A 27,758-nucleotide genomic window follows, 5' to 3' on the forward strand; every position below is an offset into this window, starting at 1 on the left:
ATACCAGAACAGTGTTGTCGAAGGCTTTCATGGCCGAATCACAGGGTTGCTGTGAGTTTTCCAGGCTGTCCGGTCATGTTCCAGAAGCATTCTCTCCTGACGTTTCGCCCCCATCTATGGCAAGCATCCTCAGAGGTTGTGAGGCCTGTCGGAAACCAGACAAGCGGGATCTATATACAGTAGAGTCTCACTTATCCAACATAAACGGGCCAGCAGAATGTTGGATAAGCGCATATGTTGGATAATAAGGAGGGATTAAGGAAAAGCCTATTAAACATCAAATTAGGTTATGATTTTACAAATTAAGCACCAAAACATCATGTTATAAATCAAATTTGACAGAAAAAGTAGTTCAATACGTAGTAATGCTATGTAGTAATTACTATATTTACGAATTTAGCACCAAAATATCACGATGTATTGAAAACATTGACTACAAAAATGCATTGGATAATCCAGAACATTGGATAAGCGAGTATTGAATAAGTGAGACTACTGTACAATTAAATACCAGAACAGTGCAGTGCTTCCTATATGTTAGTGTTCGATCTAAGGTGACACCAAGATATTTATGATGGAAACAGTGTTCGAGCTCTTGGCCTTCCCAAGTAACTTTCAGTTTCCTGTTGGCTTCACGGTTACGTAGTTGGAAAGCGCACACTTGTGTCTTGGCAGGGTTAGGCTTCAGGTGGGTCTCTTTGTAGTAGCTGGAGAGGTCTTTCAAGGCATTAGTGAGTTGGTTTTCAACTGTTTCAAAATCTTTCACTTGTGTTGTAAGGCCAAGGTCATCAGCATATATAAAGCTCTTTGTGAGTGGTCGTTGTGGCTGATGGTTTGTGAAGAAGTTAAATAAGGTCGGTGCAAGAACGCTGCCTTGGGTAAACCATTCTTTTGCCTCCTCCATCTGCTTTTCCGGCCCTGAAACTCCACATAAAAGCTGCGGTTTGGACAGTTTTTGTAAAGTCAAAGTCCTGGGTGATATGGTAGACTTTATGCAGCTTTTTTCTATGTTGCACCGTGTCATAGGCTGCCGTTAGGTCCACAAAAACTGTTCCCGTAATGCAGCCTTTCTCATAGCCTTCCTCAATATGCTCAGTCAGATGAAGTTTGGTGGGTGGGTGCTTGTAACAGGGCTACAAAGGAAGGCAAAGCCAAACACCTTCAGAGCAAATCTTGCAAGAGTATCCTTTGATAGGGTCACCTTCGGATGGCCATAAGTTGGGAACGCCTTGAAGGCATACAACTCTATTTTAGAATACAGTAGAGTCTCACTTATCCAAGCTAAACGGGCTGGCAGAAGCTTGGATAAGCGAATATCTTGGATAATAAGGAGGGATTAAGGAAAAGCCTATTTAACATCAAATTAGGTTATGATTTTACAAATTAAGCGCCAAAACATCATGTTATACAACAAATTTGACAAACAAAGTAGTTCAATACGCAGTAATGTTATGTTGTAATTACTGTATTTACAAATTTAGCACAAAAATATCACGATATTTTGAAAACATTGACTACAAAAATGGCTTGGATAATCCAGAAGCTTGGATAAGTGAAGCTTGGATAAGTGAGACTCTACTGTAATAGAAACATGGAGTTGGAAGAGACCTCATGGGCCATGCAGTCCAATCCCATTCGGCCAAGAAGCAGGAAAACCTCTACTCTTAAAGGCACGATCTCCCATACTTTCCCCTCTCAATGTGGACACAATGGAGCCATGGGTTCACACTTCAAAAAAAAGAGATTCCGTCAGGCAGAAATTGCTGGTGGTACGAAATGTTTGATAGTAGGATCTGCTGCTGCCTCAGAGTCTTTCTGTGTCTTTCTGCCTGTTTTGAACTGGATGGCACCGGGGTTCTCGGATTCTAAGCACAGATTTTGGCTTCAAGAGGCTGTTGATTCTTGTTGTTGGCTTGCACGGCGTCGGCAGGAGCAGTCGGCATTGTGAGGCATCTGCTGGCACCGGGCCCTTGGCAGGAACCCACCCGCGGACCAGATGGAGCTCCTGAAAACGTTGCGGCAGGAAAAGCAAGCAGGAGCTCTGAGGGCTTGCTCCCTGGCGGTCTCTCGGTCTCCGGGGGAGGAAGAAGCAGGGCCGGCAAGTGAGCGAGCAGATGGCCAGATGGATGCCGCTGGTGGTCCTCCTCCTCCTCCTCATCCTCCTCCTCCTCATCATCATCATCCGCTTTCCTGCTTCTCCCTCTGGGCAATAGACCTACCTTGGAAACTGCGGGAAAACAAAACTAATTCATTGCCCCACTCCCAATGTTATGTTGTAATTACTGTATTTACGAATTTAGCACCAAAATATCATGATATATTGAAAATATTGACTACAAAAATGGCTTGGATAATCCAGAGGCTTGGATAAGCGAGGCTTGGATAAGTGAGACTCTACTGTACTTGCAAATGGCTGCCGCAACATGTGCGTAGCAAACAAAGAATATATACCTTTGGCTTATCTAAAATTGACCAATGGCTGAGGGTCTTCCTCACCTTCCACACCCACTTGGCATGATTTTGAGCCCCCGGTGGCCAAGGGAATAAAAGCCTTGTAACTTGAAGGTTGGGTTGCTGACCTGAAAGTTGCCAGGTTCGAATCCCACCCAGGGAGAGTGCGGATGAGCTCCCTCTATCAGCTCCAGCTCCATGCAGGGACATGAGAGAAGCCTCCCACAAGGATGGTAAAACATCAAAACATCCGGGCGTCCCCTGGGCAACGTCCTTGCAGACGGCCAATTCTCTCACTCCAGAAGCAACTCCGGTTGCTCCTGACACGAAAAAAAAACTGGTTGATTTCAAGCTAACTTTTGGTCTTGTAACTTTCTGGAGAAAGGCACCAGCTCACAGGAAGGAAGGGGCATATGCAGAGGCAAAGCTACATAGGCAAAAGTTTACTATTTTCTGGCTTATGGTCCCTTCAATTACACAGATATATAAACCCCACAACCTCTGAGGATGCCTGCTGTAGATGTGGGTGAAACGTCAAGAGAGAATGCTTCTCGAACATGGCCAGACAGCCCAGAAAACTTACAGCAACCCAATTTCTGTCAATGACTGCTGGTGTCAAGTGACAGCTCCCAGGATTCTATAGCACAGAAATATGGCAAGTGACGTGACACCAAATTGCACTAATTCTACAGAGACCTATACTATTGGTATAGATTTCCAATAGGTATCTGGGTCCTACCTGTCTCTGAAGGTAAAGGCAGGCCTTCTCTCTTGCTGCTCGAAAGGCAAGAAAGTGAGGGTTTTTGGCAGCCGAGAGAAGCAATTAACGAGTTGGAGAAGAGGCTAACAGCTCTGGCAGTGGCTTCTTTAATCCCAAAGAGCGGTGAAGGTCGAGATCTCGATGAAATGGCTGATTAACTCCCTTAATCCAATTCACGACAGAAGGGAAAAGGGCTGGGAGAAAACTTTGCAGAGTTAGTGTCCGCAAAGGGGTCCCACCAGCAGCTAACAACAGCAAAAGGAATAATAAGCCAGGCTGTGGCACAGGCTGGTTAGCAGCCAGCTGCAACAAATCACTCTGACCAAGAGGTCATGAGTTCGAGGCCAGCCCGTGCCTGCGTCTGTCTCTGTCTCTGTTCTATGTTATGGCATTGAATGTTTGCCTTATATGTGTGCAAGGTGATCCACCCTGAGTCCCCTTTGGGGTGAGAAAGAAGGGCGGAATATAAATAGTGTAAATAAATAAAGAAACAAACGAACAGGGAAAGGGCTCAAATGCCTTTCAGGGTGGAAATCTTACCCGGTGTCACACCGAACCACAAATCCCAGGGTTCCATAGTAAAGGGAAAGGTTTCCCCTTGACATTAAGTAAAAAGATTGGGACAAGTAGCCACTGTGTAGCATTGTAATTGTTTAGGTGAAAGTAGAGGTTTTCCCCTGAGATTTTGATACGGCCGATGGGCTAATCAATAAAACGTGATTTGCAGTCCAGTCGTGTTCGACTCTGCGGGTTGGTGCTTATCTCTATTTCTAAGCCGACGAACCGGCTTTATCCATAGACACCTCCAAGATCGTGTGGCCAGCATGAATGCATTGAGCGCCAATACCTTCCCGTTGGAGCAGTACCTACTGATGCACCCACATTTCCCCTGAGATTAAGTCCAGTCGTGTCCGACTCTGGGACTTGGTGCTCATCTCCATTTATAAGCCGAACAACCGACGTTGTCTGTAGACACCTCCAAGGTCTTGTGGCCGGCATGACTGCATTGAGCACTGTTACCTTCCCACTGGAGCGGAATCTATTGATCTACTCACTTCTGGGGTATCCGCTCTCCCTTGGATTTGGTCCCATCTGCAAGTCCAAGAAGCATCTCTTCTATTCCATCATCCAAGTCAACGATGAAGATGTTGCATAGCCATGAAAAGCTCAGGACAGGATCTGCATGGAGCACCGATACCTTCCCACCAGAGCGGTACCTATTGATCTACTCACTTCTGGGGTATCCGCTCTCCCTTGGATTTGGTCCCATCTGCAAGTCCAAGAAGCATCTCTTCTATTCCATCATCCAAGTCAACGATGAAGATGTTGCATAGCCATGAAAAGCTCAGGACAGGATCTGCATGGAGCACCGATACCTTCCCACCAGAGCGGTACCTATTGATCTACTCACTTCTGGGGTATCCGCTCTTCCTTGGATTTGGTCCCATCTGCAAATCCAAGAAGCATCTCTTCTATCCCATCACCCAAGTCAACGATGAAGATGTTGCATAGCCATGAAAAGCTCAGGACAGGATCTGCATGGAGCACCGATACCTTCCCACCAGAGCGGTACCTATTGATCTACTCACTTCTGGGGTATCCGCTCTCCCTTGGATTTGGTCCCATCTGCAAGTCCAAGAAGCATCTCTTCTATTCCATCATCCAAATCATCAATAAAGATATTACATAGCCATGAAAAGCTCAGGACAGGATCTGCATGGAGCACCGATACCTTCCCACCAGAGCAGTACCTATTGATCTACTCACATTGGCATGTTTTTCAACTGCTAGGTTGGCAGAAGCTGGGGCTACCAACGGGAGCTCACCTGGATCCCCGAATTTGAACTGCCAACCTTTTGGTCAGTAAATAGGAGCTCTCGGTGCAGTTTCTGAATCACCTTCCCTTTTTGCTTTGGCTCAGCACTACGGTTACCATATTACGCGAATCGAACCTTAATTTTGGTGAGGTAATTTATCCAAAAAAAGGTGAGCATTAGATTCAAGTAAACAGGGGACATACATGCTTCGATTCCCTTTTTTCAGGGCCAATGCAGGAACAAGACATTTTGCATTTGAGCCCCGAATTGAGCTTGAAATGCTTCAATTAGGGCGATTTAGGTCTGTGCCGGCATCTGTCATCTGCTTTGATTTGGGCAGGTGTCAAATGCGAAGCCTCACCAGCGGTCACCTCTCGGGCGGCAAATCCGATTAGACACAGAAACATGAATGTCATTCAGCACCTAATCGCGCAACAAATCCCGGGATGGATGTCACAGGTCGGAGCCATGCTATCAAGCCTCCCTTTTGGCATATTATTTATCCCAGAGCCATTACCGAATTGTATTTGCCGTTATTGCAGCTCCCCGTTTTCTCCGTGCCTTGATCCCTGGGATTTATTTAGATTGCTGAATCTGCAAAGGTTGGATTTGCTTCACTCCACCCTCGCTTTAATGGATATCTGTGTGCGGCGGCACATGGATTAAAAACAGCATAAAAGGAGGGGATTTTAATGCAAGTGCAGCATTAAGTATCGGGATCCGGTTTCGTGCTGCGATTTGATCGGTGCACACAGGCGCAGATGGGCACGGAAAGCAATCCGAAGCGGTCGCTGTTTTGCGTTGCGTTTTAATCAATGAGCATATCTGCACCTGCGCATGATTGAAGAATGAAACAGAGATGTGCTTTCACCGCTTCTGGGATTTATTGTTGATATTCAGGGCAAATGAGGAGGCAGGCCAAGTGGAAAATGGGGCAAAGGCATGCCCAGTCGTCCATTCGTGGCTGGCCTTTGCTTAAGCCGTCTGGGGCCTTTGACTTATTTATTCATTTATTTATTTATTTACAGTATTTATATTCCGCCCTTCTCACCCCGAAGGGGACTCAGGGCGGATCACATTACACATATAAGGCAAACATTCAATGCCTTTTAACATAGAACAAAGACAAGACAAACACGGGGCTCCGAGCTGGCCTCGAACTCATGACCTCTTGGTCAGAGTGATTTGTTGCAGCTGGTTGCTCAACAGCCTGCGCCACAGCCTGGCCCCCTTACAACATGGTAATCACACCAAAGATATAAACAGCATCAAGATGTTGGTCCCCATTTGTACCCCACCCGTTTTGACAATCTGAACTCATTTCAGGAAAGAGGAGCATTTTTGGAAGACTCCAAAGACTTTGGAAGACTCCAAAGAGCTTCACAACGGTACCCACACATACTGTATATACTCGAGTATAAGCCTAGTTTTTCAGCCCTTTTTTTAAGACTGAAAAAGCCCCCCTCGGCTTATACTCGGGTGAGGGTCCTGGTTGGACCCTCACCCGAGTATAAGCCTGGTTGGTTTATATTTGGGTCACCTTATACTCGAGAATATATGGTACATTTATTATTTTTCTCTATTATTATTGGTATTATTACATTTTTATTACATAAAAAACTCAACAGTAAGTAAAGACATGGGAACCAAGGGCAGCTAACGACTCTAAACAAAGGATGCCCCCAGGCAGGAAGCCAAGAGATGAAACTATTCAATGCTAATTGAGGTGATTAACTACAGCATTCACACTGGCCTCCAATTGACAAAGAGTTCTTCTTTCACCCTGGACTTTCCACAGATATATATGAATCTTCCTTGCTTAGTTTCTTCATACCTCACAACCTCTGAGGATGCCTGCCATAGATGTGGGTGAAACGTCAGGAGAGAATACTTCTGGAACATGGCCATACAGCCCGGAAATCATACAACAATTATTATTATTATTTTATTTCTTACCCGCCTCTCCTCATGGCTAAAAGCATATCACTCATTATAAACATTATATAAAATACACATATTAAAACATATTTCTATAAAATCCATACTGTATATACTCGAGTATAAGCCTAGTTTTTCAGCCCTTTTTTAAAGACTGAAAATGCCCCCCTCGGCTTATACTCGGGTGAGGGTCCTGGTTGGTTTATATTTGGATCAGCTTATAATTGAGAATATATGGTACATTTAATATTTTTCTCTATTAGTATTAGTATTATTACATTTATTATTTTTCTCTATTATTGTTGGTACTATTACATTTATTTTAATCTATTTTTATTATTAATAATAATACATTTATTATTTCACTCTGATTTTATTATTATTATTATATTTATTATTCTACTCTATTTATTATTACATGTATTATTTTCCTGTATTTATTATTATTATGACATGTATTATTTTACTGTATTATTATTAAAAGGATACACAAGCGCATTTACTCTGAAGAAGATGAGAATAATGATTTGATCAGAGTTGGACAGCCTTATCTTAAATTTGAGCTTTATGTAAATATTCAAAAACATTTAATCTACTGATGCCTCAATTAACGTAATTTTATTGGTATCTATTTTTATTTCTGAAATTTACCACCCTCGGCTTATACTGGAGTCAATGTTTTCCCAGTTTTTTTTTTGTCGTAAAATTAGGTGCCTCGGCTTATATTCGGGTCAGCTTATACTCGAGTATATACGGTATACGGCCTCCCCCAAAAGTAAGACCTAGCAAAGTTTCTGTTTGGAAGCATGCACGCTAAACAGAGCACCAGAGCATGCAGGATCAGTAAATGTACATACAGTAGAGTCTGAGATATCCAACATTTGCTTATCCAATTTTCTGGATTATCCAACGCATTTTTGTAGTCAATGTTTTCAATACATCGTGATATTTTGGTGCTAAATTCGTAAATACAGTAATTACTACTTAGCATTACTGCATATTGAACTACTTTTTCTGCCAAATTTGTTGTATAGCATGATGTTTTGGTGCTTAATTTGTAAAATTATAACCTAATTAGATGTTTAATAGGCTTCTTCTTAATCTCTCCTTATTATCCAACATATTTGCTTATCCAATGTTCTGCCGACCTGTTTGTGTTGTATAAGTGAGACTCTACTGTACTATAGATGCCTAGATGGTTGTACATGGAAATATTGGTAGTAACAAGAATTTCCTGATAGGATTCACAGTTTGTCTGATTATGCTGGTTTGTGATGTCAACAACTGTACAGTATATAATAACTGTTTATTTCTTTTGTTCAACAATAAATGTGAATTTATTTATTTATTTATTTATTTACAGCATTTATATCCCGCCCTTCTTTCTCACCCCGAAGGGGACTCAGGGCGGATCACATTACACATATAGGCAAACATTCAATGCCTTTTAACATAGAACAAAGACAAGACAAACATAGGCTCCTAGCCGGGCCCCGAACTCATGACCTCCTGGTCAGAGTGATTCATTGCAGCTGGTTTCAGCTGGCTTGCTCTCCAACCTGCGCCACAGCCCGGGCCCAATTCTTCGTCATGGAAAAATAAGACCTCCCCTGAAAATAAGACCTAGTGCATCATTGGCACTCCATGCAGTCATGCCGGCCACATGACCTTGGAGGAGTCTACGGACAACACCGGTTCTTCGGATTAGAAATGGAGATGAGCACCAACCCCCAGAGTCGGACACGACTGGACTTAACGTCAGGGGAAACCTTTACCTTTACTTTATCTTTGGGAGCAAAAATTAATATAAGACACTGTCTTATTTTCGGGGAAAGACGGTATATAAACTATACCCATTTGTTTACAAAAGCAATACTGACATCTGGCCCCTTGTTTTAGCATCTTGACGGGTGCGCTTTTCATCCTTTGTGGCCCCTAAAGATAGAAAAGGGTAAGAAGACCCTCCTGGGAGGCGTTTTCCTCTCCTCCCTGGCACATTACTTCTGGATTTCTTCTTTTCCTCCCTCCTTTTCCTTCTCTCGTTCCCCCCTCCTTTTGCTTTTGGCTGCGAGGAAAATTGGGTCAGTGAGGTAACCATGGCAATACTTAAGCAAAAGGGAGTCTACAATCCCAGCCTCTCTGCTTCTCTCCCCATCCGCACTCCGTCTCTTTCGGGGGAGACATCTCCCTTTGCTTCGGAGACCAGCTAATCCTGCTCCTGGGTCTGGACCCCTTCATTGGGACCCCTTCTTGAGGAAAAACTGGTGGGTTTCCATGATCCGGCGTAGGTTTGGATGCCAAGGGACCCTTTTGTAGGTAAGACTTTGCCACCTTCTCCTTGCCAAGGCTGCTTTGGGAATGGGAGCAAAACGAGGGGCGACTTTGTCTCATAACTCTCCGCATAGGGGTCTCGATCCGTATTTGTTGTGTTTTTTTGAGCAAGGAAAGCTCCATCCCATCCTAGGCAATTGGGCTTTCTAAGCATCACCTCTTTTCATATCTGATCCCAAAATAAGGTTGCCATTTGGCCATCTCCGTTCCCAAAAAAATGGCACCCAAAGGTGAGGCTGCTCAAGCTGCTCAAGCTTTTTTCTTGGCACCAGATTGGCTAAGAAGATCTAGTTTTGGGGTTACAGTCAATTGTGCCGATACTATAATGATATCAGTATTGATAATGACATAATTGCCATCGTAATCCGTGATTCTATTATATCATGGGGTGCATCTAGGTAAAGGTAAAGGTTTTCCCCTGACGTTAAGTCCAGTCGTGTCCAACTCATCTCCATTTCTAAGCCAAAGAGCCGGCGTTGTCCGTAGACACCTCCAAGGTCATGTGTCCATTGGCATGACTGCATGGAGTGCCGTTACCTTCCCGCCGGAGCTGTACCTATTGATCTACTCACACTCTGGGGGTTGGTGCTCATCTCCATTTCTAAGCCGAAGAGCTGGCGTTGTCCGTAGACACCTCCAAGGTCATGTGGCCATTGGCATAACTGCATGGAGAGCCGTTACCTTCCCGCTGGAGCAGTACCTATTGATCTACTCATACTCTGGGGGTTGGTGCTCATCTCGATTTATAAGCCGAAGAGCCGGCGTTGTCCGTAGACACCTCCAAGGTCATGTGTCCATTGGCATAACTGCATGGAGTGCCGTTACCTTCCCGCCGGAGCTGTACCTATTGATCTACTCACACTCTGGGGGTTGGTGCTCATCTCCATTTCTAAGCCGAAGAGCTGGCGTTGTCCGTAGACACCTCCAAGGTCATGTGGCCATTGGCATAACTGCATGGAGAGCCGTTACCTTCCCGCCGGAGCAGTACCTATTGATCTACTCATACTCTGGGGGTTGGTGCTCATCTCCATTTCTAAGCCGAAGAGCCGGCGTTGTCCGTAGACACCTCTAAGGTCATGTGGCCACTGGCATGACTGCATGGAGTGCCGTTACCTTCGCTCCTATTGATCTACTCACATTGGCATGTTTTCGAACTGCTAGGTTGGCAGAAGCTGGAGCTAACACTGGGTGCTCACTCCACTCCCGGGATTTGAACCTGGGACCTTTCGGTCTGCAAGTTCAGCAGCTCAGCGCTTTAACGCACTTCGCCACCAGGGCTCCACCACAATGATCTCAGTATTGATAATGACATCATTGTCATCTTAATCCGTGATTCTGTTTATCATGGGGTGCATCTGCACCGCAGAATTAATGCAGCTTGATACCACTTGAATTGCCATGCTCAGTGCTACAGAATCCTGGGAATTTGTAGTTTGGCGAGACACCAGCCCTCTTTGTCAGAGAAAACTGGAGACCTTGGGAAACTACAACTCCCAGGATTCCATGGAAGTGAAATCATGTCAAGCTGCATTCATTCTACAGAATAGATGCACCTATGGTCTGTGTAACTTTTTAGCTATGTATTAAAGCCATTGCAGGACCTTCCCAGGAAATTGTGAAATTGTGTATCGGGGAACCAACAAGATTGCATTGTCGACTGACTAAGGATGGCACAAACCCCCTTGTTGTATTTTGTGTGGATGCAAGTCCCTTAAAGTGTGCATTGTGTTGTTTTTAGCATTGCTGGCCACTTTGAGTTCCTATTGAGAGAAAAAAACCAAGATATTATTATTATTATTATTATTATTATTATTATTATTATTATTATTATTATTATTGTGTTGTTGAAGGCTTTCATGGCTGGAATCACAAGGTTGTTGTGTGTTTTGTAGGCTGTATGGCCATGTTCCGGAAGCATTCTCTCCTGACGTTTTGCCCACATATATGGCAGGCATGCTCACAACCTCTGAGGATGCCTGTCATAGATGTGGGCGAAACGTCAGGAGAGAATGCTTCTGAAACATGGCCATACAGCCCAGAAAACACACAACAACCCTATTATTATTATTATTATTTTATTATGACACAGCAAACAAGATAGATATGCTGGATTTCGTATCACAAAATCACAAGTCGAACAGGGTTGTTGTATGTTTTCGGGCTGTGTGGCCATGTTCCAGAAGTATTCTCTCCTGACGTTTCGCCCACATCTATGGCAGGCGTCCTCAGTGTCTAGGACTGTGTGATGTATTTTCGGATGATGCATGCAGATCCCAGTCGGGTGGCCTTTTGCAGTTGGCAGATCGTAATCTTGTCAATGTCTATTGTTTCCAAATGCCGGCTGAGATCTTTTGGCACGGCACCCAATGTGCCGATCACCACCGGGACCACCTGCACTGGTTTCTGCCAGAGTCTTTGAAGTTCAATCTTGAGGTCCTGATAGTGGCTGAGTTTTTCCTGTTGTTGTTGTTGTTGTTGTTGTTATTATTATTATTATTATTATTATTATTATTATTATTATTATTATTATTATTATTATTATGTAGTAATAGTAGTTATAAACCAGGCAGCATCTAAACTGAAGGGCTTCCAAAGCAATGCAAATTGCAGTATCCAAAATACTTGGAATCATAGGTGTTTGGGATTTGGGATTTTTCCGATGTCGGGATATTTGTGTTTGCACAGACATCCATGATGCAATATTTTATAAATGGCACCATCCCAGGATGGAGAAAACACTTATGTTGGCATTTCCCAAGGTCCAGATCTGCAATACTTTGGAAACCCTTCATTGCATGGTAGAAGAGGTAGGTATTGGAGTGTCTGTGGGACATTTGGCCATTATGGACCCAAAACATGAATTCCCAGAAGTTCTTGCAAGGCTTATGGTCTTTCAAAGTAAGTCACGCAAAGGCAACCTACCAATCCACAAGTGACAAAGAGCCCGGGACGATGGAAAGCTGCCACGAAGTGCAAAGGGTTTTATTCGAGTGTTAAAATTATCCTTCGGTGCCTTGAGCGGCGATGATGCCCTTAGTCCGGGCGCATGGATCTGATGTACTCAACAGTAAGCCGCAGTGAAAATCGCATGCCAGCAGCTTAAGAACAGCTTCTGATTAAGAGGAGCTCTCTTTAAAAGGCACCAGGATTGTTTTAACTGGTTTAACAGGTCTGCCTTCTGCCCAGCAAGCCCCCAGGGTTGCCATTTCCAAAGGGCTTTAGAGCTCTTTTGGATGGACTTCTCGGCACCTTTCCCAAATTACAGTTTCCAAAATACTTTGGGAGAAAATAATTATTCGTTTAATGACGTTGAGTGTGTTGCTGTGAGTTTTCCGGACTGTATGGTGATGTTCCAAAAGCATTCCCTCCTGACGTTTGGCCCACATCTATGGCAGGCATCCTCAGAGGTTCTGAGGATGCCTGCCATAGATGTGGGCCAAACGTCAGGAGGGAATGCTTCTGGAACATGGCTATACAGCCCAGAAAACACACAACAACCCTATTATTATTATTATTATTATTATTATTATTATTATTATTATTATTATTATTATTTTATTATGACACAGCAAACAAGATAGATATGCTGGATTTCGTATCACAAAAGGTTCTGAGGATGCCTGCCATAGATGTGGGCGAAATGTCAGGAGAGAATGCTTCTGGAACATGGGCATACAGCCCGGAAAACTCACAGTGATTCCGGCCACGAGAGCCTTTGACAACACGATGTTGAGTGTTTTTGGTAATACACGTCACCAGAACTCCAGGAAACTTCTTAGGGTGAAGTTTGAACAACTTTTCATACATTTAATTTAGTATCTAATAGAGATTTGCATTTGGATCAGGGCTGGTGTCCCTCCATACTAATTGACACGGTCAGAATTGATGCAGATTCCACTTGGCAAGAACCTACGTGTGCCAATGTGGCACAAAATTGTGCCTAGGATCCACTATATCTTTGTATTAGAATCACATTTAGTATACCACGCATGTTGCACATTTGGAGTTGGCCTAGAAAGGTATCAGTAGTCTGACAACTGCCAGGTTTTGATGTCACATACCATAATTTTTCAATTTCTGATTTATCTGCTCATTTATTTCCTTATGCGGTTATGGATCTGTATAGTTAACGATGGGCCTGATTCAGGTTCTGGGTTTTTAGCCTGCCACTTTTGGACTCTTGCTTGCTGAGGTGTTCCTGCGAGTATCTCTGTAGGACTTAGGAAGCTATTTCTTCATTTAAGGAATTGGTTTGCTAGCTGATATCCGAACAGAGGATGGGCCAGTGATGTCAATGCCTTGGACATGAGAGAAGCCTCCCTGCAGGATAGTAACACATCCGAGCATCCCCTGGATAACGTCTTTATAGATGGCTGATTCTCTCACACCAGAAGCGACTTGCAGGATGCAACCAAATAAACAGACAAATGGGCCGAAAACTTCGCCTATTATTTGAATTGTTTTCCCTATGGTGGAGGTAATGCTCCTCATATCGGGCAACATTTGTGGTATAGTTTGCTTCTTGGCAGTCTTAAATGAATTTTTACGCCTTCTCAAAAATGGAGTAAGCCCATGCCTTGCAGAGGGTCTATTGACTTGAAAAGGGAAGCCGAAGCGGATGAATGAAGAGCGAAGGACCCCATGATTGTGACTCTTACGTTAAGTCCTTAATTTCCCCCATTGCGCTAAGTACTGCTTTGGCATTTAAGATTGGCTTGGAGGGGAGGAAACCTCTCCTGCCTCATTGGCTTTTTCGCGAGGAGGAGAGAACGGCGACCTGCTAACCCATTTCGCTGCACCGGCTGGTTGGCGCTCTTGAACGGCCGCCAAATCTTTGATTGAAAGGCTGGCAAGAGAGGACTATTTATCTAAATTTCCTGGGGAACGGCAGGGATACGAGGCTAATTGGGGGCCGGGATCGGCGATTATTTCAATCCCATGGATGAATCCTATTAGAAACAGGACCCGGGCCCTTCGGGGAGGAATTACAACAAGGTGGTGAGCCCACGGTGCCGGCTTTCTCTTTCTTCTGGGCTGGGAGGAACATCCTCAGCTCCGCATCCGGATCCTGAGCCAAGGGAAGGCAGATTGTGCAGCCAAAGGAGGGTTGGAACTGGTCTGGAAGTTGCCTTGGTCTCCTATTCCAATATATCAGAGGATGTTTGTGGTCAAGCAATAGCAAAATGTGGAAAAATTGTGATTGAGGAGGTGGGCATGATTTAAGAAAAGTTGTAACAGTTTGCTTTTGCTTCAGAACCAACTTCCATCTCTTCCTTTCCTTGTCCTCTTCATAAGTTGAGTGCAAACTGTGTCTGCAACTGAAGCAATCGGATGACAAAGGGGGAAAGTGAGAGGAACAGGGATATTTGAAAGCAGATGAAAAAACTAAACTAAAAATATTTGAAAGCCGCTTGCATCCTCAACCAGCCGGTCCCTCCTTTCTGCAGCTGCACATCGTCGCCAAAACACTGCGTTGAGGACGCAAGCGGCAGAGTTTTGTGGGGAAGGAGTTGCCAAGCTCATTCATCGCTATGATAAGTGCCTAGATTTGAATGGCGACTATGTTGAGAAGTGGAATTTGGGTCTGGCTTTCAACTGCATATGGTAAATGTTTTCTCCTATACTTTGTTCATTTTTAATTCCAAAACATAATCTACTTTCTGGATAACCTTCGTATGTTGGGCATAGAATTGTTGCCGATTGCGAGGCCACCCTGATTCACCTACAAGTATGGAAAATAAAATAAGAGTACTGATGCCTGACCAAACTGCAACTACCATGATTCCCTCGCCTTGAGCCATGGCAGTTTAAAATGCGATCAAACCGCATTAATTCTACAGTGCACATGCACAATATTGTTTTGAACAGGTCTGCACAAGGTGTTTGGGTCTACCACTCACAGAAGTTCCAACTACCAGTTTGTCCATGGGTCAGGAATTCGGGGAGCCGAAGTCCAAAACATCTGGTGGCCACCAACTAGCCAGGTCTTGAGCCTTCTTTGCATGTTATAGGCTGAGGTCCTATTTGAAGATAGTGAGATGTATTGTTTTAGCAATGGAATCATGTCCAGGTTCAGGAGGTTGAGGAAAGGAGGAGAGGTTGGAGTCAAAACTGAGTAGCAGTTCAAGAAACATTGGAAGCAGAGCTGCAATAATAGGAGATATGGCGATGGAGTTGATCTGTTTGGCAACTGGTTGTGTAGGATGGAAAAACCCCAAGAAGTTATTGAAGGCTTTCATGGCCGGGACCACAGGGTTGTTGTGTGTTTTCTGGGCTGTATGGCCATGTTCCAGAAGTATTATTTCCTGACGTTTCACCCACATCTATGGCAGGCATCCTCAGAAGTTGTGAGGTATGGCGATGGTGGGTACCTCACAACCTCTGAGGATGCCTGCCATAGATGTGGGTGAAACGTCATTCTGGAACATGGCCATACCACCCAGAAAACACACAACAAACTCCACGGAGCTCTCCAGGGTGCTGAACATAGTGCAAGACATGGGTTCAGGACCTTGGAGAGTTCCTCTCTGGCTCTAACTCAATGGTTCTCAACCTGGGGTCCGTAGATGTTTTTGGCCTGCAACTTCCAGAAATCTCAGCCAGTTCACCAGCTGTTAGGATTTCTGGGAGTTGAAGGCCAAAGCTGAGTTCTCAAACAAGCCAAAGGAGCGTCTACCATCAGTCATAACCCATGACGGTTGAAGTTGTTGGTGCTTTTCCTTTGGCTCCATGCAGGTTGGCTTCCCTCCTTGTTTACATGTTGCTTCGTAAAAGCAGGTTGCCTTCCTTCCTTTACTCCCACCACCGGTTGCGTTCCAGCGGCCGCCACCCCCTCCTTTCACCCCAGGTTTCATGGCAGGCCTAACTTCATACCATCTTATGCCACCCACACAATTTATTGGCAATGACGAGAGGGAGAACTGGGTCCACCAGGCAGAAGTGGGCGTTGGGAGACACCGGTAATTCACCTTGATGGCGAAGTCTTTGTTGCTGTTGCTGCTGGAGAGAAAGGAGACAGAAGATTTGCAGGCTGGGGATGGAAATTGGAGAAAATTGCTGGCATTCTGCATAGAACCTTTGGCTGTTATTGTTGTTGTTGAATGCCTTTAAGTCATTTCTGGCTTATGAAGACACTAAGGAAGGAGGTAATGTCCTTGTAAATGATGCAAAGAAGCATCCATATTCACCTAGGGCAATGATGGGCAAGCTTTTGCGCTTGGTGTGTCAAAATTCACCAAAAAAAACCTAGCATGACTTGGGTGGTGTGTCACTTGGAGAGAGAAAAAAACCCATAATTTCGCAATAGGTATAGTTTAAATAACAAAAATGTATAATTGTAATATATAACTGTATTTAATAAATCAAAAACTATTTACTACCCTTATTTCCATGTACAATGATCTATGGTACCTCTTGCAGTTTCCACACTGATTTCTCTCTATTCTAGTTTCAATGTAGTCATGAATAATGAATAATATAATAGTAATAATATGATAATATACTTCAATAATAATAGAATAATAATAGAATGATATATATATATATACCGTGTTTCCCCGAAAATAAGACAGTGTCTTATATTAATTTTTAATCCCAAAGATGTGCTAGGTCTTATTTTCAGGGGATGTCTTATTTTTCCATGAAGAAGAATTCACATTTATTGTTGAACAAAAAAAATGAACATTTATTATATACTGTACGGTAGTTTTCATCATAAACCAGCATAACCAGACAAACTGTGAATCCTATCAAGATTTTTTTATTACTACCAATATTTCCATGTACAACACTTTATGGTACGTACATTTACTGATCCTGCATGCTCGGGTGTTCTGTTTGGCAGGTGCTGGGCAAAAACTAGCAAAAACTTTGCTAGGTCTTACTTTTGGGGGAGGCCTTATATTTAGCAATTCAGCAAAACTTCTACTAAGTCTTATTTTTCGGCGATGTCTTATTTTTGGGGAAACAGGGTATATATATATACTAGCTATGCCCGGCCACGCGTTGCTGTGGCGTTGTCTGGTGGTGTTGGTGAGAACTTGTTGAGGTAGTGGTGGTATTGAATGTCTGTTGTATGGTTGTCCTTATGTTTAGTATGCATTTGGTTGTTTGTGTACTGTGAAAGTGGTGAAGGTAGAGAGGGTCTATGTCCCTGTGTAGTATTGTATAGTATTTATACATTGTCCATGTGTTGTGAATGCTTGGATTGTGTCCTGCTGCATAGTAGAAAGGGTTGGGCTGGATGGCCCTTAGGGGTCTCTTCAAACTTTTGTGCCTGTCCTCTGGGATGAGTGGGTTGCTAGGAGACCAAGTGGGTGGAGCTTAGCCTTTTAACTGGCAGCAATTGGATAAAAACAATTATTCCTCTCCCTCTAATTAGGACTTTATTTTTCTTTTATTTTTGTTGTATCGACCTAGAGCCGTGGATGATGGGTTGTGTTGTCAAATTTAGAGGTTGGGGGGCCTGTAGTTTTGTTGTTTTGTCCGCTGCCCTGATGCCATCACTCTTATATATAAATGTAATGTGCGTAATTCCCATGGAGTAAACAACAAAACCACTGGACCAAATCACACCAAATTTGGCCACAAAGGACATAGTCATCCAGTCAATCTGCATGCGGCAGCATGTCAGCAAAAATGGCTAGGCGTGTCAGTGCTGACACGCGTGTCATACGTTGCCCATCACTGACCTAAGGACTGATGTGACGTTACAATATTCATAACACATGCACCAAGTGAAAACTAGGCAAAATTCTATGAAAATTAGGAGCTAAGTGTGTTAAAGCGCTGAGCTGCTGAACTTGCAGACCGAAAGGTCGCAGGTTCAAATCCCGGGAGCGGAGTGAGCACTCGCTGTTAACTCCAGCTTCTGCCAACCTAGCAGTTCGAAAACATGCCAATGTGAGTAGATCAATAGGTACCGCTCTAGCGGGAAGGTAACGGCGCTCCATGCAGTCATGCCTATGGCCACATGACCTTGGAGGTGTCTATGGACAACGCCGGCTCTTCGGCTTAGAAATAGAGATCAGCACCAACCCCCAGAGTCGGACAAGACTGGACTTAACGTCAGGGGAAACCTTTACCTTTACTTTTGGTGGGAAATATTTCAAATTATACACAAGATAGATGGATATGCATGGGTTACTCGAATGGGATCATTTCTCCAGCGATAGATGGAAAATCAGAGAAAGCTGACCAGGGCAAACTCCCAAAAACATTTTGCAACTTTGTAAATAATCTGGGATTAATAGATGTCTGGAGATTAAAATACAGCAATGCTACAGACTACACATTTGACTCAGACAGACACAAATCACTTTTTCCAGGATTGATATGTTTTCAGCAGCAAAGCCCTTAGGAACATGGACCTCACAAATTGAAGTTTTACCTAAGACGTTCTCAGTGTGAAGAATGAATGAGACAGAAAAATTCAGCTTTCAGATAGAGATTAAATGAGTCTATTTTGACAGGAGTTGGTTATACAAAAACTGAAAGGGCAACTAGAAGACTGTTTTAAGCATAACATGGATAGAGAAATGGAAATGATAACATATGAGATGCTGGTAAGACATACGACAGGGACCTGTTTATGCAACCAAACACAGAAGGAAGAAATGAGAGAAAATTGACTTGATTCCAAAGGAAATTAACAGGAAAGAACAAGAAAAAACATGTAATACGCTGCCAATAAAAAAAATAAGATAAATCACATTAAGAGGCTACAAACACAACTGCTAATGCTGATGACAACTGAATATGAGGAAATAATGTGCTACATAAAACACACATTTTGAATCAGCCAACAAAGTGGGGAAAGGGTTGGCATAGAGCAGGGGTCCTCAAACTTTTTAAAGCGAGGGCCGGTCCACAATCCTTCAGACTGTTGAAGGGCCGGATTATCATTTGAAAAAAAAAACTGAACAAATTCCTATGCACACTGCATATGTCTTATTTGTAGTGCAAAAACAACAACAACAACAACAACAACAACAACAACGAAAGAACAATACAATATTTAAAAATAAAAACAATTTTAACCAACATACATTTATCAGGATTTCAATGGGAAGTGTGGTCCTGCTTCTGGCCAATGAGATAGTCAAGTTAATTAGGGTTGTTGTTGTTGTTGTTGTTGTTGTTGTTGTGTGCCTTCAAGTCATTTCAGACTTTGGGCGAGCCTAAGTCTAAAATGTATTTATTTATTTATTATTTATTTACTGCATTTATTTACTACATTTGTATGACACCCTTCTCACCCCAAAGGGGACTCAGAGTGGCTTACAAATTATATGTACATACAATATATTATATTATTAGCATAGCACAATATTAGCATTATATATTACTATATTGAACTATACCACTATACTGGAATATTATTGGTAATATTATATGTAATATAGAATATAATATTATTATATGGTATTATTATTAGTGTTATATTGTATTACATTATAATATTATCAATATTATATGTATATACAATATATTATATTATAATATAATATAATAATAATAATAATAATATAATAATAAAACTGGGCCAGGTAAATGACCTCGGAGGGCCGCATCCGGCCCCCGGGCCTTAGTTTGGGGACCCCTGGCATACAGACTAAGAAAAAGAGGAAAAAATGCAGATGTATACACAACTGCACATGGTTCATTTGTGCAACAAGGGTTGCATGACACAACTAATGCACATGGAGATGTATGCTACACAACCCCAATGAAGAATCTCAACGCCGAAAAAGATATTCTGGGAGCCGTCCTTGGGATCTCGTTTTCCGAGCTCTCCATTTTGGAAAGAGAGATCGCCTGCTCCGCCCTGAAATCCAGAGGCCTTGCTCATCTTTCATCTTGATGGCGTTATGTTGTTTCCCACTCCCCCACCCCAAAAAAAATCAATTTCCTTTCTTACATCTAAAGCGGCATTCCTGGAAACATTTTCCCAGGCGCCGGCACCGGCACCTCCCTCGGTTATTACAAAGTGCCGCGGCATGAATAATTTAGCTTCCTCTCGGAGATGGATCCACCCCGCTTCCCTTGGGAAGGCTGAATTATTGATGGCCAGGAAAAGCTGGAGCGAGCAATTTTTTCAGGCTGAGGCTTTCACACCTTTTTGGGAAGGGGCTGCAAGGAGGCTTTGTCTCCAAGGGTCACCTCTGGCCCAAACACAGAGTGCCGACGGGGTCCAAAACCTTTAAGGCGCGGAGAGCTGGGGAGGTTCAAGTGGCCTCAGATGTTGGATGTTAGTAAGATCCCAATGGCCCCAAACTGGGAGGAGTGGCAACACATTGGAGGATAGGAACTCAAATGGATAAACTGGAAAACTGAGCCAAAGGATGCTTCCTCCTTTCTTCTTTTAGTTCAGTGGTTCTCAACCTGTGGGTCCCTAGGTGTTTTGGCCTACAACTCTCAGAAATCCCAGCAAGTTTACCAGCTCTTAGGATTTCTGGAGACCCACAGATTGAGAACCACTGTGTTAGCTGATAGTTTAGTTTAGGGGTCCCCAAACCTTTTAAACAGAGGGCCAGTTCACGGTCCCTCCGACCATTGAAGGGCCGGACTATAGTTTAAAAAAAAAACCTGTGAACAAATTCCTATGCACACTGCACACATCTTATTTTGAAGTAAAAAAAACCCAAACGGGAACAAATACAGCCTCAATGTTAATAATAATAATAATAATAATAATAATAATTATTATTATTATTATTATTATCATCATCATCATGAAAATAATAAAGAGGGTGGGGCCATATAGTCGAACCCCCTTCTGCCTTTGTCCATTAAAAGCACAAGCAAAGCACCCCTGACAGATGGCCACCCAGCCTCGATGTGGAGATACTGGATCACTAGATGCCTTATAGACTTCTGGTCAAATGGGACTGATACAAGATCCATCTGTTTGTGTATTACCCTGTTTCCCCTAAAATAAGACATCCTCAGAAAATAAGACCTAGTAGAGATTTTGCTGAATTGCTAAATATAAGGCCTCCCCCGAAAGTAAGACCTAGCACCGTTTGTGTTTGGAAGCATGCGCGCCAAACAGAACACCAGAGTATGCAGGTTTGGTAAATGTACGTACCATAGATTGTTGTACATGGAAGTAATGGTAGTAACAAGAAATTCTTGATAGGATTCACAGTTTGTCTGGTTATGCTGGTGTGTTATGACAACTACTGAACAGTATATAATAAATGTTCATTTTTTTGTTCAACAATAAATGTGAATTCTTCTTCATTGAAAAATAAGACATCCCCTGAAAATAAGACCTGGAGCATCTTTGGGAGCAAAAATTAATATAAGACACTGTCTTATTTTCGGGGAAACACGGTAAGTCATCAGAAGGCAACATGGCTTCCTCTTCAGCGAATATGAGACAATGTGGCCTTCATTGGCCTGAGCAAGAGGGACCGTGTCTCCTTCCGTGGCTCCTAACTTCTCTCTTTGTCTCTCTCCAGCTCCGACCTGCTGGCCAGGAAGCCCTGAGACCTCCTCGGGTGACCATGCTGAACGGGGAGACGAGCGCTTCCTCGGCCAAGAATGTGGTCCGAAGCTCCAGCATCAGTGGCGAGATGTACAACATTGAGAAGAGTAACGGGGGCAATCCGGACTCGGCGAGCCTGTCGTCCACGAAGAAGCGACGTTCTAGTTTGGGGGCCAAGATGGTGGCGATCGTGGGTCTGTCGCAGTGGAGCAAGAGCACAATGCAACTCAACCATCCTGGTAAGGAAACCTTGCGGCTTTCTCTTTCTGGGCTGCTTCTCTGGGGATTTAGAGCTATTATTTTGGGGAACTCCAACTCCTAGAAACTGCCCACATCCTCCAGTAATGAGGCATTGTGGGAGCTGTAGTCAAAAGGTTGACTTTTCCAAGCTCTGTAGAGAATTGTGATGGTTGTGTGTTATGGATCTGTGGCTCATTCCATCCAGAGGTGGTTGGGCAGATTGCCCTGTGGTGTCCTTCTATGTTCAATGTGTTGTCGAAGGCTTTCATGGCAGGGATCACAGGGTTGTTGTATGTCTTTCGGGCTGTGTGGCCATGTTCCAGAAGTATTCTCCTCCTTCTATGTTGTGTGTATCTCTTTTGGAAATGTCCTTCTATGTTTGCGTATCTTTTTTTTTTAACTTTATTTATAGTTTCAAATAAATACATTAAAAGTGGGAGAACATTTTGGTTGATAGAAAAGTATGAAACTAGATAGTTTAGAAAGATACGAGGGTAGACAAGAGGAAAAAAAAGTGGAAAAATCTAAAAGAAAAGAGTTGTTGACTTCCATCCATCTCCACATTGTCTTCGATCCATCCTGGATCTTCTCCAATTACTATCATTCCTTGCTTATATTTTAGCTTCCCTAAATTCATATCTTTCTTGTTGCTCTTATCATCATCTAGATGTTCTTGAGTTATATTATAGTATATTTCTTTTCTTTATTAATAAAATTCAAAAAAGGTTGCCAGTCAGTACATTTCTTTGGTAAGCCCTGTTGTTTCTTTATTAGATATGTTAATCTGTCCATATTCTTGATTTCCATTAATTTTATTAGCCATTGGTCTACATTCAGTACCTCTTCTTGTCTCCAATTTTTCGCATATATAATCCTCGCTGCAGTCATCATATAATTAAGTAGGAGTTCGTCGTTTTCTGTTAATTTTATGTCTGTTATTCCCAGGAGAATATGCTCTGGTCTCATTTGGTATTTCAGATTCAGAATTATTTGAGTCAACTCGTGAATTTCTTTCCAATTTCTTTTTTAGCTTTTTCACATGTCCACCACATGTGGAAGAATGTTCCTTGCTCTTTCCTACATTTCCAACAGGTCGTTTCTAAAGATTTATTTATAAAACCTTTTTTTTTTTTTTTTGGTGTTATGTACCACCTGTGGAACATTTTGATTAGAATGCATGATAAAATGGGCACGTAATATAGGAAGAGTGGGAAAACCTACGGAACAAAAAACTGAAACAGATGTATCCATATGGTTTGCGTATCTTTTTAAGACTTGAAGGGCAAAACAAATCATTGGCAAAAGTCTGTTCCTCTGAAGTGAAATCCTAAACTTGTCTTGCAAATATTTGGGAGAAGGAGGAGGAGAAAGATGGAACCGAAGTACAGTAGAGTCTCACTTATCCAAGCTAAACAGGCCAGCAGAAGCTTGGATAAGTGAATATCTTGGAGAATAAGGAGTGATTAAGGAAAAGCCTATTAAACATCAAATTAGGTTTTGATTTTACAAATTAAGCATCAAAACATCATGTATTACAACAAATTTGACAGAAAAAGTAGTTCTATACGCAGTAATGTTATGTTGCAATTACTGTATTTACGAATTTAGCACCAAAATATCATGATATGTTGAAAACATTGACTACAAAAATGCCTTGGATAAGCGAGGCTTGGATAAGTGAGACTCTGTATCTGAAAGTAAAAACCATCGAGTCCAAAAAAGGCTTCGTCTTTGAGTTTCAGATGGTTGCTCACAAGGATTTGCATTCCACTCAGTAGCCCTGGGACATGGAAATTATAACCCAGAGGATGCATATAGCCTATTTTCTGGCCAGAAGAAAATAAAAGACAATTTACTCATCCTAAAAATCAATACACATGACTCCACATGCAGAGATTTTCACAACAGGATCCCAGAGGAACCACAACACTAGAATAGCTTTCTTATAAGACTCTGGGAGACTAAAGGTGCACCTGCACTGTAGGATTGATGCAGTTTGACACCAACATTCCAACCAGAGTTGCCCTGACTCTTGGATCAGTGCAACCTAGAACACAACCTTGGATGACATTGGTCATTTGTGTTGCGACATTTATTTATTTATTTATTTAAGTATTTATATTCTGCCCTTCTCATCCCGAAGGGGACTCAGGGCGGATCACATTGTATACTTATAAGGCAAACATTCAATGCCATATACACATAGAACAGAGACAGAGACAGACGCAGAGGCAATTTAACCTTCTCCTGAGGGGATGTTCGATTCCGGCCACAGGGGGAGCAGCTGCTTCATCATCCACTGTGACAGCACTTCCTCATTCCAATAGCGGCTGGATGATTTTTATGGAGTCGTAAATTAGTTAAATCAGCCTCCCCACTTTTATAAGTGGTACCTTAATTTCCTACTTGATAGATGCAACTATCTTTCGGGTTGCTAGGTCAGCAATGAGCAGGGGCTATATTTTTTAATTGTTGGGTGCTCACCCGTCGGGCTGTTCTCGAACTCATGACCTCTTGGTCAGAGTGATTTATTGCAGCTGGCTGCTCACCAGCCTGCGCCACAGCCCGGCCCAATGACATGTTGTCATTGGTTCATTCCCAAGATGATGGGACTGGCTGACTAGCTTTGCGATGGAGCAGAAATCTCTGCATACAAACCACTTACCTTTTGTTTCACCTCAACTAAAGATGAAGGTTTGGTTGGTTGTTTTTACAGGAAATACATTTGCTTGAAACCCTGGAGAGCCACTCGGTATAGACTAGTAGACGCTACTGAGTTAGAAGGATCAATAGTCTGGCTTGACAAAAACGGCAACATGAGTCCACAGTGTGATGCGGCAGCTAAAAAATCCAGTGCAATTCTAGGCAGCGTCAATAAGCGTCTGGTGTCGAGATCGAGGAAAGTCCAAGACACGTTCTGTTCTCCTTTGGTCAGGCCTTACCTGGAATGACCCTGTGTCCAGTTCTGGGCAAAGCAAATCAAGACGTAGATGGACAAGAGGGAAGGTGTCCAGAAATGGTCCAAGGTCTGGAAGCTAAGTCCAAAAGGAGTTGCTTGGAGATATTTAGCTTGGAGAAAAGAAGGATGAGTGGGAACATGTTTACATTTTTGTAAGGCTCTTTTCTGCCACTGTGGAGACTAAGACACAACGGAGTCATGGATTCAAGTGTATAGGAGGAAAAAAGATTCCACCTAAACATTAGGAAGAACTTCCTGACTGTAAGATATGTTTAGCAGTGGCCTATGCTGCTACCTGCAACCAATGTGCCGATCACCACCGGGACCACCTGTACTGGTTTCTGCCAGAGTCTTTGAAGTTCAGTCTTGAGGTCCTGATAGCGGCTGAGTTTTTCCTGTTGTTTTTCCTCAATGCGACTGTCACCTGGGATGGCGACATCAATGATCCAAACCTTTTTCTTTTCCACAACTGTGATGTCTGGTGTGTTGTGTTCCAGAACTTTGTCAGTCTGGATTCAGAAGTCCCACAGTATCTTTGCGTGCTCATTTTCCAAGACTTTTGCAGGTTTGTGATCCCACCAGTTCTTTACTGCTGGGAGGTGGTACTTGAGGCATAAGTTCCAATGGATCATTTGGGCCACATAGTTGTGCCTCTGTTTGTAGTTTGTCTGTGCGATTTTCTTACAGCAGCTGAGGATATGATCCATGGTTTCGTCGATTTCCTTGCACAGTCTGCATTTTGGGTCATCAGCTGATTTTTCGATCTTGGCCTTAATGGCCTTTGTCCTGATGTCTTGCTCCTGGGCTGCAAGGATCAGGCCTTCTGTCTCCTTCTTCAGGGTCCCATTCGTGAGCCACAGCCAGGTCTTCTCCTTATCAGCTTTTCCTTCAATTTTGTCAAGGAACTTTCCATGCAATGTTTTGTTGTGCCAGCTGTCAGCTCTAGTTTGTAGTGCAGTTTTCTTGTACTGGCTTTTTGTCTGCTGTGCTTTGAGGTGTTTCTGATGATGATGATGATGATTATTATTATTATTATTATTGCTTGGTGACGAGCTATAGTCCGGCCCTCCAACGGTCTGAGGGATCATGAAGTGGCCCCCAGTCTAAAAAGTTTGGCGAGCCCTGCCTTGGTGTGTTTCGCCCTTCCCTTCATCCACGGAGCCTTTCTCCGTGAGGATTTCCGCCCTGATCTCCTCAGCAGACGCCGTGGGCCTGGCTTCGGCAGTGGCTTAGCCCTGGGCATCAGGGTTCAGCTGCTGGGCACTGGCGCTGCACTCGCTAAGCTGGGAAGGGTGAGCACATAATGGACGGCTCACACCAGCTCCGCCACCTGCCCGCTTGCGAGAAGGGTGATCAAATTATAATCATTTAATGAGGGGAAATCCCATTGCCTTCTGTTCTGATTTCTATCCCGTTCCTGTTCTCTCTCTTTCCTGCAACCTTTCATAGTTTTAATGATACCGTATATACTCGAGTATAAGCCGACCTGAATATAAGCCGAGTCATTTCCCACAAAACTGGGAAAACCTATTGACTCGAGTATAAGACAAGGGTGGGAAATGCAGCAGCTACTGGCAAATTTCAATAATAATAATAATAATAATAATAATAATAATTGGGTACTGTTCCAAAAGATCTCAGCCAGCATTTGGAAACAATAGACATTGACAAGATCACGATCTGCCAACTGCAAAAGGCCACCCTACTGGGATCTGCACGCATCATCCGAAAATACATCACACAGTCCTAGACACTTGGGAAGTGTTCGACTTGTGATTTTGTGATACGAAATCCAGCATGTCTGTCTTGTTTGCTGTGTCATAATAAAATAATAATAATAATAATAATAATAATAATAATAATAATAATAATAATAATAATAATAATACATCACACAGTCCTAGACACTTGGGAAGTGTTCGACTTGTGATTTTGTGATACGAAATCCAGCATATCTATCTTGTTTGCTGTGTCATAATAAAATAATAATAATAATAATAATAATAATAATAATAATAATAATAATACAGTGTGAGCTCCTTTTCCTTGACACTTAGGCCCCTTCCACACAGCTGTATAAAATACACACTGAACTGGATTATATGGCTGTGTGGACTCAGATAATCCAGTTCAACACGGAAAATATGGATTGTCTGCCTTGATATTCTGGGTTATATGGCTGTGTGGAAGGATCCTCACTCATTCATAGCTGTTCCTTGAACTCTTTCTCTTCTTGCCATGTTATGCCTAGGATTGGGTTAAGAATGGCAGAGAAAGTTTTGTATGATGGAGCCAAATTCTGCTTACGAATTCTCCGCTCCATCCAGTCTGCTGTATCCGAGCAACACACATTTTGGAAGTCAGCATCCTGGACGGCGAAGGTTGCTTTGCCACATCCTCCCCGGCTAAGATGCCATCCACGTAGGGAAGCCAAACAGATGGTTGTGTTTTCCTTCGCCCGGGTGGGGTGGCCACGGGGCTTGGAAGACTTGAAACCGCCGCTTGCCTGGTCCAGTTCCCCGGAGAGGGGCACCTGCGTCATCTCGGCAGCCCACGCGAAAACTGCCGGCTTCCGAAGCTTTTCAGAGCCGAATGCTATCTCCGTCCTTCGCCCAGAGGCAGGGAAGGGGAGGAAGAGGGGGGCGCAGGCAGCAAGGAGCATCTGAACATCTTGAGATGTTATCTTCGGAGGCCAGCTCTCCGTTCTGAAGTCACTGACAAGGCTTTTATTGTTGGCAGTTAGAGCCATAAGAAGATGAGACTGCTGTACCT

At 43.1% G+C, this 27,758-nt stretch overlaps 1 protein-coding gene across 2 annotated transcripts in view; it reads left to right on the forward strand.

Annotated features, from left to right (window-relative positions):
• The window catches only part of rims3 (regulating synaptic membrane exocytosis 3), a 54,569-nt gene that overhangs the window by 10,111 nt on the left and 16,700 nt on the right, over positions 1 to 27,758 (forward strand). Inside the window, exons 1-2 of one of the 2 annotated variants that reach the window (XM_003225542.4) lie at positions 8,940 to 9,282; positions 21,762 to 22,026. In XM_003225542.4, coding sequence (XP_003225590.1) covers positions 21,807 to 22,026 — 220 coding nt within the window. In that variant the 5' untranslated portion in view covers positions 8,940 to 9,282; positions 21,762 to 21,806. Of the gene's footprint in view, positions 1 to 8,939; positions 9,283 to 21,761; positions 22,027 to 27,758 lie in introns of those variants that run through there. The other variant, XM_008117900.3, reaches the window with a different exon arrangement.

The sequence above is a fragment of the Anolis carolinensis genome, unplaced genomic scaffold (genome assembly GCF_035594765.1).
Source record: "Anolis carolinensis isolate JA03-04 unplaced genomic scaffold, rAnoCar3.1.pri scaffold_10, whole genome shotgun sequence".
NCBI classification, from domain to species: Eukaryota; Metazoa; Chordata; class Lepidosauria; order Squamata; family Dactyloidae; genus Anolis; species Anolis carolinensis.